The 12176-nt window shown below is 34.7% G+C and overlaps 1 protein-coding gene across 1 annotated transcript; it reads left to right on the plus strand.

The window, feature by feature from the left end:
• The first annotated feature begins 216 nt into the window (after positions 1–216).
• On the plus strand, positions 217–12124 carry LOC144530350 (nuclear GTPase SLIP-GC-like). The gene is made up of 22 exons (XM_078269884.1): positions 217–302; positions 1397–1478; positions 2327–2439; positions 2612–2644; positions 3946–4003; positions 4172–4264; positions 4693–4777; positions 5850–6066; positions 6183–6389; positions 6854–7060; positions 7184–7347; positions 8100–8181; positions 8257–8344; positions 8484–8605; positions 8937–9107; positions 9195–9352; positions 9469–9586; positions 10209–10317; positions 10427–10560; positions 10932–11013; positions 11120–11199; positions 11323–12124. The coding sequence occupies exons 2-21, from the start codon at positions 1412–1414 to the stop codon at positions 11188–11190; spliced, it is 2379 nt and encodes a 792-aa protein (XP_078126010.1). The 5' UTR covers positions 217–302; positions 1397–1411; the 3' UTR covers positions 11191–11199; positions 11323–12124.
• The last annotated feature ends 52 nt before the right edge of the window (positions 12125–12176 follow it).

The following is a 12176-nucleotide window of genomic DNA, read 5'->3' on the forward strand; positions in this document are numbered from 1 at the left end:
CCCTCTGGTGTTCACAGTAAAAAACTTGTGATTGTGCGCATTTATATGTGCGCATTCATATATATATATATATATGTATATATATATATATATATATATATATATATGTATATATATATATATTATATATATATATACATACATCTCGGTCACTTATATTGACCGAGATGAATCTGTCCTGTGGGCAGAGACTGAGAGGCGAGTCTACTGGTGAGAGGTGGAGCCAACACAAAACAAAGAACTCAAATTAGATCAAGCACCAGTGGAGTCCTGTTCGTGTGTTAAAGAGCAACAGACAAAACGTAAGTAGACGTTTGATCAAGATAATCCATTTAAAAGGGTGGGATTTCAACCAACATTGTCTGCTTTCAACAGTTGTTTTAAATAGACTGAAACAGCACAAATCTGTTGTTTAAGTTTCCAGTTACGCCATATATGCAGCTTGCCCAGATATCCTATCATTGTGTGTTCCTAACTTTTACAGGGAAAGTAAAAGCTGCTCTGCTCTTTACAACTTATTGCCAAGTACAGAAGGGTTATATTTTGGATAATGTACATTCCTCTGGATTTGTTTTCACATATTAACTATTAGAACAAGCTAAGGTTGCTGTAAATGTCATAGTTAAGAAAACAGCAGAGCAGATTATTTTTGCCATAATGTGAAAAGATCCTTGTATACAAGGATCTTGTCTCCTCTCGCTCCAAAAAGAATGCTGATTCAACAGTTACAGACAATATACAGTATGAAAAATGTGCAGTTTATTGTGATTGGTTAATACTAAGCTGGGAGGCAGTCTGGTTTAGACTTTGACGCTTCCTTGTTGGTGCATAGGCTGGTCCCAGCCTCTTAGCACTTGAGCCATCCAATGGTAGAGGACGACACCCTAAAGAATGAGATTTCCCGCTCTCCCTGTACTGTTCACTTGTTTAGCAGAGGGTGTGAGTTTACTTCAAGAGGAATTAAAACTATCTCCAACCAATCTATTGATTACCTTCCCCTAGTAAACATTCCTGCGCTGGCTGTTTGACCCCTTTGACTTGTCCCCCCCCAACATCTGCACCGAATACTACAGACTAACTGAAGTCCATCTGATACATCCCCATTATATTTAAAGAGTCATTACAACTGATTGATTATTTAATTATTATACATGATATAGGCAGACATTATAAATTATTGTCTTTTAATCAGGGCCTTGGCGTATCCTCATTTTATTGAAACTAGGAATTTAGCATGTTAAACTTTTTAATATAACTTGTGACCTGATATTACCTAAACCCTTGCCATTATCAGTTTCATAACCCATTCTTTTCCTTCAATTACATATAATTTGTAACTGTCTCAACAATACCAAGTAATGGTTGATTAAAACATAATTATGTGTTTACCTTCCAGTTGCAGTTCTTGGTCATGGATGACTTTGTCCGTAACAAATTAACTGAATGGGGTCTCAGCAATCTCATTAAGGAATTTAAAGGTAAAGTACTACCACACATCTTTAGGCACAGATAAAATACAATGTTAATATGACCTACCAATACTGAAATGTCTAAGCATTTACTAATACAGACATAAAACAAATGTAACATTATTCTGCTGTACAATGCTGATGTGTTCTTAACATACATAGTTTTAAGAAAATGTGAGAGATCAGTGTTGACAAATCCAGACAATTCTTGTTGCTGTTTAAAGAGTACAAACGCATTAATGATGAAGACCGTGTAATTATTACACATTTGAAAAGGAAACATTAATTGAGAAGATAACTGCTGTTTTGTCGAAGCCTGTGGTTTATGGCAATGTTATTTATGATGAGGATCTCAGCTTAGGCAGCATTGAAGGTGTGTGAGTGAGGCGTGTGTGAGGCTTAGATGCCCTCAAAAAAGTAACGACTGAACCCACACCTATCTCACTCCTTATGAAATACATGTCTAAAGCAATTTGATATCAATTCAATTTTTTTGCTGTGTTCACCAAACGCAAAGTGAATTTTGAACTTCCGATACCCGCGCAAGTTCGACTGCAGGATCATTTATAGTTTATTTACACTACTCACGCAAGATGCAGCAGATACGCTGTATGAACCCAAAGTAAACAGATTTTGAAGTGATTTAATTGCAATAAATTAAACGGATCAAAACTGTGTTTATTCTTACGCAAAGACATCTACAGTAATTTGTAGATATAAATGCTGATAGGCGAACACAACATTACGCAAAAATTTCTATTTGCGTCTTGGTATTGACTTTGTTGGTAATCACGCCACACAAAGTTTTGCTTCAGATGTGAACACATACGATTCAACTGTATATTTTTTAATTACAGATCAAGAAATCGACGAGGAAAGTTTTCACGATCTTGATAATAAAGAAATTGATAAACTCATCACAAAGGCGGGACCAAGGATAAAATTCAAGAGACAATTCATGTTGTTTAAGGTAATGTTCTGCTCTGTGAAGACAATTTACACAGACACTGATTAGTTTTATAAATTTCACTTATTATAGATACATTTACAGTAGTATTTTTGATGGAGGATTGTTATAGCTCATTGACAACACTATATTATGGATTTTTTTATTATAAGATTTGCAACTCTTTTGTCACTAGAAAGAAGAAAAGACAGTTGATTCTTCTGCCCAAGTAAGTTGAATACAATTTAATATTCATCATCTAACGGCCTCGATACTGGGACAGGGACGTGACACGAGGGCGAGAGTGTTTTTTTTACCTGCTATACAGACTCCATCTTTGTTGCGTGTGGTCACACACTAACTTAATTGATACACATTGATTTGATTGATTCATTTTAATGTGAAATGTAAAAAGGTTGCCCTGTTGTGTCAGATTGCCTCTGGTACAATGAGGTAGGCCTAGTGTTGAGAGTGTGTTAGCGTGACGTGCGCTAACACACCCTCATACCTTAAAGCAACACTATGTAACTTTTCCCGCTTTGGTCCCCCTACAGGTTGGAAGCGGAATTGTCCATTACATTACATTGTCCAGTTCATTCGAATTACAGACAATGTACAATGTAATGTAATTGACGATTCCTCTTCCAACCTGTATGAGTGATAGTATATAGTGTTACTATATAGAATAAGTTGATACTAATGACTCATATATATATATATATATATATATATATATATATAAAAGCATTTTATTTAATGCCGTCCACCACACCAACCTTCCTCCTTATTTTACAAATTGGCATCATAATGTTATTTTAGCATACTTTTTATCCATTTATGCAGATTTTGGCGCTCTTATACTTTGTCCCATTACTTTCTGATTTGCTCCCGCATAATTACTATTGCCACGTGTAGAGATGTCTCGATCCTGATGGCTGTATCGGATCACCGATATTGGGATTTTTTTAACTGATCAGGGATCAGCATTTATCCCGATTACATTACTCCGATCATTTACATCAGCTTGTAGGGATCGCTGCCTTTAATTACACACGCCCTGCAGCACAGACGCACCTCCAGACCTGGATGCCGGCTCTTTCAAACCAAGATGGCGTTCACCTGTGTCTGTCCAGCGTAACCCTTAGTCGTCTAGTTTTTTACAGAAGTGGATTACTCCAATTCTCCAGCCTTCTTCTGTGAAACGACGCTTTGAAGAAGGATAAAAGTTTTTGGAACCTCAGGCTCTCAGGCCCTCTGATTCTGACTCCAATTTGCCTTATATTATAAACTATCCCTCTTCAGTGTATTCTTTGAATAATCTCTCAACCGGTGGACTAAAATAAATCACTGAGACGATAGAATAACACTTCTTTTAATAACAGTATTATAAGATTACAATACACATGCAGACCTACAACTGAGACTATATACTATACTATATATATATATATGTATATATATATATATATACACATATATGTATGTATGTATGTATGTGTGTGTGTAAATATAATGTATTTACTTTTATAGTCAAACATTCCTGCTCATCCACAAGTATGTCCGTCCACCAGTGACACCAGTAATAAAGGTAAGAAACACAGTATCTTAATAAATTACGTTAAGTGTTCATTGATTTTTTCAAGGCAATAATAGCTTACTTTGACTAAGCAACTATATTGGAGAGCACTTTTGAATGTTTTGAGAGGCACATGCAACAGACTTTTCTTTTTTTCATTTAAAAAAAAAATCTAATAAGAAAAGAGAAAGTTGGATCTTCAGGGCAAGTCCAGCAAATCCCAATCACCACCTACTAAACAATACTGTGGCACTAAACCACGACCAGACTCAGGTATGTATAATACTTTCAAACAATGGCAACCTACTACAGGGATAAACATTTTATGTAATGACATTTTTACTTGTATAGCAAATGTCTGTTTATATTTTGGCCACATAAAATACTTGCTTATTTGCTGTGTGTCAAAATCAGGACACCTCAAACAGTCAACAGCTTACATGTTACATGTGATGTAAATGTATGTAGTAATATGTATGCTTCTAAGTAAATGAACTTAACCTTGGCCTTTACCTTGATGATGTTTAAAACTCAGACCATGTTTTATTCTGTGCTAAGTTGCCATAGTATACGTGATTAAATACTCTAAAGCATCCTATATTCACTCGGTAGATGAAGTGCTTCATTATGCATTACTGCTTAGTGGATACACTGGTTCAAGGTTCCTGCTTAATAGTTCTTTTCTTGTATTCTGACTGAAGAAATACTGACTGAAGTGAAAAGCATCATGAGCTTTGTTAAGAAAAGACTACCGGCCCAAGACAACAAGCTCAACAACTTCCTGAGGTAAGTATTAAGTTAATCAAGTTTTCCAAATTCTTTGTTATATAGGCCCAGATAAAACTATGTCTATGTCTGGTCTGAAGTTTGCGTGAGGTTCCCACATTCTCTTTTTATAAATAACAGTTTATGGGAAAAGCCGTAGGCCTACACATCGTTTTTGTCTGTACACATCGTTTATCAATCAGTCTTTCTTTATATAGCACTTTTCATACATGTAATTTAAATGTAGCACAAAGTGCTTCATACAATACCCCTCCACACACACACACACACACACACACACACACACACACACACACACACACACACACACACACACACACACACACACACACACACACACACACACACAATATCCCTCACCTCCAGCCCCATTCACCCACCTACCCACCCACCCCTAAATCAACAAAAATGACTTCATTAAAAACAGGAAGTGCGGAAACAACAGAAGCATGACACTTAAAACCAATAGATACTTAAAAATATAAATAAATAAATGAATAAACTAAATGTAAGCTCTAAAAACTTGCTTATAATTACATAAACAGTAGATTGTTAAAAGGAAAATTCATAAAATACAGATACATAAATAAGTAGAATTAAAAACAACTAGTAGTAATAAAATAAATTAAAAAAACTAATTAAATTGGCTTTTGATGCAAAGTCTCTGAGTTTGGCAATATTTGATATTGTTACTGCTACTATTTAGACTAAGATGAGAGTCAACTATAATACCAAGGGGGGCACCACAGGTCATACGGCTAATGCAGAGAAAATTATTACATACAGTATTGTGTTCAGGCTGTTGATAAAAAAATGCAGGTGTACTGAAGTGAATATGTATTACATTTTGTCAAGTTATTACATAGTGCAGTGTTATTACATAATGTGGTGTTATAAAACCTTACACAGTCATAGATAATAATAGCGGAGCTATTGTTAATATCAAAATATTGGTTCTAGCCACTTTAATGCTGAGTAGAATGTTCATAGATGGATCTTCCTTATTTTGACAAAATCTTTTATTGTTTATATATTTTCCAGATTCACCCATATTTAAACTATTTTTCAACAGGGTTAAAATCGATGATTTGGAGACAGACAAGAGGGAGGTTGTCGGTGTCTTTGGTAAAACTGGGTCTGGAAAGAGCTCTTTGATAAATGCTGTCATTGGAGAGAATAATTTCTTACCCACTGGAAGTGTCTGTGCATGTACCTCAGTCATGATCAAAGTCGAGGCTAACAAGGAGAACAAAAACTATCAGGCGGACATTGAGTTCATCCCAATAGAGGTAAAATGAACTGAGTATTTTTGTTTGCTAGCACTAGCTATTATGCAGCTGCAGAAATACAGTTGCTGATTATTATTCAATTAAACTTAATTTAATTAAATTATTTAATTTCTTAGGAGTGGAAGGATGAGTTGTTTCAGTTTCTTGGGGATAAAGCAGGTCAGGAAGATGAAGATTATCCTGAGTTTGATGAAAAGCTGTCAGTGCTGTATGGAAGAAAAGAAAAGGAAAACAAAACCTCTGAAATGCTCATGGAGAAAAAATATTTCAAAGAAATTCCGGAATTTCTCGAAAACAAGAAGAAGATTTTGACATGTGAATCAGTAAGTAACAAGCGATATATGAAAAACAAAATAATAAGTCATTACACCTATTCTCTGCACTTGTTACCAGTTAGTCTGATAATTGATTTAATAAAATACTACCACTTACAGAGTTAAGACCTAATTAAGTTTCTTACATTCTTTATCCATGTGAACCATATGGGTGTTCTATTCTATGATAAACATACTGGTAATTACCTCCCATATTCCTGGGCACTGTCGAAATCTGATCATGTTTAAATCTAAATTGAAAAGCTAACCGTTCGCTATTGCAGAAAGTTTTTTGTCTCCACTTCTGATTTACTCTTTACTATTTTTTTATGATTTTAACCTGAAGCATGCTTTAATTGCTCTTCTTTTTTGTCTAATCCTATTATTATGCAATTTGTAAAACATTTTTTAGTTGGAGTTTATGCATACAAATAAAATCGCCTTGACTTAATTTTATTTTTTAATATATGCAGGCTGAAAAGCTATCTACAACACTTGTCAGATTCACAAAAGTCACAAGACGTGACTCAAAAGATGGAGAAGGAAAGAGGTGGTACTGGCCACTGGTGAAGTGTGTAACTATCAAGGTGCCCAATAATGATCTTCTCCAGCATGTCACACTTGTGGATCTTCCTGGAAATGGGGACCGTAACAAGAGCAGAGACAAGATGTGGAAACAGGTAATCTATTCACATACTATGCTGTTTGTAGAATATGTGTTATCTGGAAGCTGTGACATTATGTTATTATGAAGCTCTGATAAGGAATTATTCCTAATGAAATTTGCTATTATGCCCCTTCAGGTAGTTGGAAGTTGTTCTACTGTGTGGATTGTGACTGACATTGAACGAGCAGCAGCAGAGAAAGAAGCCTGGGCGATCCTGGAAAGTGCCAGCAGCCTCATGGGAAATGGGGGCGAGTGTCAGCACATTCTCTTTATCTGCTCCAGGTCAGATGGGAATCTTAAGTAAGTGATTTAAGAGTATTTAAATCAAACATCCAAAATGAGGCACTGATGTGTGGTGGCCAAGAGGAGTGGTGGCCAAGAGGAGTTTACACAAACAAATGTACAGATAATATTTTCATGCCACAGGTAGCAAATGCTGTTAAAATAGTTTGTTGTTAGTTTAGGTGCAGAGGTGCAGCCTGACACCGTGGACCCCTCTCAAACTAAATTGAGACAACTGCACTCCAAAACACCTCTGTATTTGTTTACATTTTGGCAAATTGGCGCCATTAAAGCATGTCAAATAAGTTAGCCGTTCCTTTTAGCAATGTAGCAATGGACAACTATTACTGGACTTAAAGTTCGCAATAATTGATGAAGAAATAAATAATGAATAGTAATTTGGCTTTAAATGTAGGAATTCTTTCAAGGAAATTCCATCAGAAATCAATAAATGCTTATAAACTCAAAACAACTAAATAAACTAACACTGCAGTCTTTAACAGTGTCTCAATTTTTAAAATTCCTATAGTGATTACCAAATTAAATATTTCTTTCTAAGAGACTTCCTAGCAATTCAGTGTTAAATAGTATATATAATAATAGTGTCAACCTTTAATATGAATGGTAGAGTCATTAGTAAGAGGGACAGGTTTAACAACAGAGCATTTTAACTTAATTCTGAGAGGTGATGCAAAAATATGTTATAATTACAGGTTTCAGTTCTCCAAAGACTGTATAAAATTCCACTTGATGTAAATCTTCTCTTATAGTAACCGTGAAGCCATACTTGACAGAATCATGCTAGCCAAGACAGAAGTGAGCAAAAGATTCAGCGAAGAAAAGACGATCAAGGTGAGTTTCATTGACTGAAAGATTAACATCGTCTACAACTGCAAGCCTGCCTTAAAATCAAAACCTTTTTTTCAGAAACAATTCAGTGATAACTGTTTGGAAGTTTTCACAGCGTCCTCCAAAGAATTTCTAGAGAAAAAACATCTAAACCCAGATGAAACTGGTAGGTGTCTGGTAGATACATACTGTAAATAAAAAGAAAATGAATAGTTCCAATACATATTTTGTTTTACTTTACTTTTAAACAAGAATTGTATTATGACATTTAAATGTAAGAATGTATTATATATGTGTAATTGCAGAAATACCCAAACTTAAGGAATTTCTGCAAAAACTCAATGACTGTCATTCAGAGACAGTAAACTATGTGTCTGGAGCTCGTGGGATTCTCTCTCTGATTCAAGGGGCCAACCGTAGAGACGGGGTAAGATCAAGTAATACAACTGCTTTCACTGTCATTATTATTGACTGAAAATAATATTCACGGCAAGTAAGTAAAGTATGCTCAAATTCAGTGAAAAGGTGTTAAAGGCAAGTGACAGACTTCTCAAATCTTTGTGGAGTAACTATGTTTTAATGCCACTGAGAACACTGAAAGGGTAATCTCATCTCAGAGAATATTTAGCCATCAAGGTAGTTGTTTTCCAGTTGCTTCAGAGAGGCTGAACACAGAAATGGTGATCATACTCAAGACTAACAGAATTTCATTAAAAAAGAAAGAGAGTCAATACTGAATGTGTTGTATTTGATTTCAGGCTGGCAAAAAAGGTGTGTGCACAGACCTTGAAAAAAAAATGAAGGACAAACTTGATAAAGTCAAAAAACCCATGAAAGAGGCCTACGAGGAATTTGAAAAATGCCTCACTGAGGGGGTTGGAAAATCAACAAGTTCATGTGAAAGTCTCTTGATGTCGGTCATACGTCCTGTACGTATTTGAGTTATAATTACATCACAACAGCTAATTTTGCATTTAATATGAATATGTCTTTGAAACGTTTATTTTTTGTTTCAGTGCGATGTTAAAGGTGGAGCTTTTCACCAGACATTGAAGAGTGTAGTTAAAAAAGGAGGCACTCACAAAACACAAAGTGGAGATCAAATAAATCTCAATGGGCAGTTAGCTTCATGCCTGACTGACAGCATTGACGAGGAATTCAAGAAGACCTTCCCGTAAGAAATGAAATAATAAGACATAAAACCTTGTGTTGGTCTGTTTTACAAACAATGTAGAATTAACCCATTCTAAATTATATGGTTATAGAAATGATGTAATATAATTGTTTCAGAAATGAAAGAAAGTGTGGACCATTTAACAATGCCATCAAGAAGTTTTCACTTGACACAAATAGTCTGGTTGAAAAGTACAAAGATGTTGAACTGCAGCTGATATTTCTCCAGACAGAGGTAAGAGATGAGAATAACACCATCCTATCCATTAGTCCATTATTAAGCTGATTGTCCAGGTTAGGGAGACTTAAACAGAAGACAGAAGGGTGAGCAAATCAACCTGGACATCAAGTTTGTTACTATTGTCTGGAATAAAGACTAAACATTGAAAACAAATAATCTTATTTTTAACTGTGAACATATACACTGTAAATAGAGAATTCTATTATTACAGTTAATGTTGTTAACAAGCCATTTTTTGTTAGTTAAAACTGGATAGGCTCTTGGACTGTTGAAGAATTGTGATGTGGGCAAAATAATGTGTACCTCCACCTGATAGAAAGCAGGTCCTACTCAGTTAAAATAATTTACTGCTTTACTGGTAAAATCTGGAAAGATGAGCCTTACATGTATTTGTATCACCTTGATTTATATAAAGATGAACAATATATATACACACACACACACACACAGTGTATATATACACACAGTATATATACACATGCACTGTATATATATATATATATATATATATATATATATATATATATATATATATATATATATATATATATATATATATATACTGTATATATTGAGATATATATATATTGATCTATGCTCTATGTTCTTTTTTAAGGAAGACAAAATTAAGACAGAACTCAACAAAATGATCCGGGAGAGTAAGAAAAAGATCTACAACAGTTTGACCGAGACAATTGGGGAAAACATGCAAGAAGGCTATGACCGTAAGATAGAAGAACATGACATAAGCAATTTGACACTATAATAATACACATTAAATCTCATTATGATTGTGCATTAAATAAATTACAACAATTTTCTGTTGTATTGTAGACGCAGCAACATTTACAGGAAAGGACTCGCTGGAAAATATGAGAGACGCTCTTGAGAAGCACGTACGTGCTGCAAAGAACATCATGTTTGAGCGGGCTAAAAAAGAATTGTTGAACCAGCTGAGCGACTTGATAGTATGTGACATTTTATAATACATCATACGATGATGATAAAGTAAAACATGTGCTGCACATCTTTATTTTTATCCATGATTCTCATAATTTACATGAAGGATTTTTCTAAATCCAAGCAGAATATGCATCATTCTGAAAGCTGCTTTCGCTACTGAAAGCAGTGCACACACTTTCACAAACATTCAACTATTGTTATTAATTTAAGACTGAAACATACAAAATATGATGTAGCTATTAACAGTTATACCCTGTTTGAGCAGCCCTCTGAACACACATCTCAACAGTTAATTAATGTAGGATTCAGTTAAGTAACCTTGAATGCAATATTTGACAGTGTGAGTGATAAGTGATAAAGATTTTGATGAATTTAGAAAAAGATCCTGGAGAACCTGGAGAAAACAATGCAGGAATCAATCGAGCTGTCACTCAAGACAGATGGTGACTCAATCCCAGGTAAAGGGAACGTAACAAAATAAAAATGATTATCACTTAAAACACTCAATAAATTTCCAATAGTGTAATTAATAATACACTTGTTTTAAACAATGCTTTTTTTTAGATGTTACACAGCAGCTTGAGGAGGTGAACAACTACTACAATGAACTGAAGGCCCAGCAGCAGAGTCCATGACGTGCACAGGTACGTTATAGTGAAACTGATGATTCAAACAGATCATATGATAGATGATATGACAGCTTTACTGTTTCTCATTACTGTTCAATGTCCCAACCTCTCTGTTTATCTCTCTGGTGGACGTTTCAGGTTTGCTCCGTGGAGAGAAACAGCAGAGGCCAGATTACCCACTGAAGGTCCTGCAGACACACTGATTACTGACGTCAGGCCTCTGGATTTGGTCTCAACCATGTTTGTCAAGTTGCTATCCCTGTCCTCTTTAATTGTTGTTTTGATATGTACTTTGAGTTTGCTTATAGTGAATTACATGGTGAGAGATTTTAGATTTTCTATTTTTGGTAGGACATTTTTTATTATAGATCAGAGGCAGACAGAAAATGTGGAGAGAGACAAAGGGGATGACATACAGCAAAGGTTCCCAGTCTGATTTAAACCATGGACGTTGTGGTAGCCACTAGGCCAATATGGTGTATTTTAGTTTTTAATGATTTAATATGATTTGATTTTTAGTTCTCTTTGAATATATTTTCATGTTTCTTTTTTCCATAATTGGATTTCATTAGTATTGGTCAATTGGGATGAGAGTGGTGACATTTTAATGATTTTATGAGTGTTTAATTTAAATCGTAACCTTGATTTCAGTACATACTGTAGGTTGGATTTGACATAGGCTTCTCAAAGAATGATGATGATCTTTTTTCCTTAATGTTCAAAGACTATAGTATAGCTTACTGCAAAATATCTTTTTTTTATGTCTTCATATATGAGAAATAGAGAGAACTAGATGATAGCAATAAACCTGTTGGCTTCTCGCGATTTACTGTACTTTTTTCTTTTTTTTAATCTACACTATTTTTAAATTCTTAAATAATTGTATAAAGTATACTGCCCAATAAACCTCAATAAAGTCCACTTATGAGTCAAAGTGTCACATGTAGTTTGGCTTCTTTATTGTTTATGTTGTTTTAAAAGGACCTTGTAAG

This window comes from Sander vitreus, chromosome 15, assembly GCF_031162955.1.
Source record: "Sander vitreus isolate 19-12246 chromosome 15, sanVit1, whole genome shotgun sequence".
Taxonomy (NCBI): Eukaryota; Metazoa; Chordata; class Actinopteri; order Perciformes; family Percidae; genus Sander; species Sander vitreus.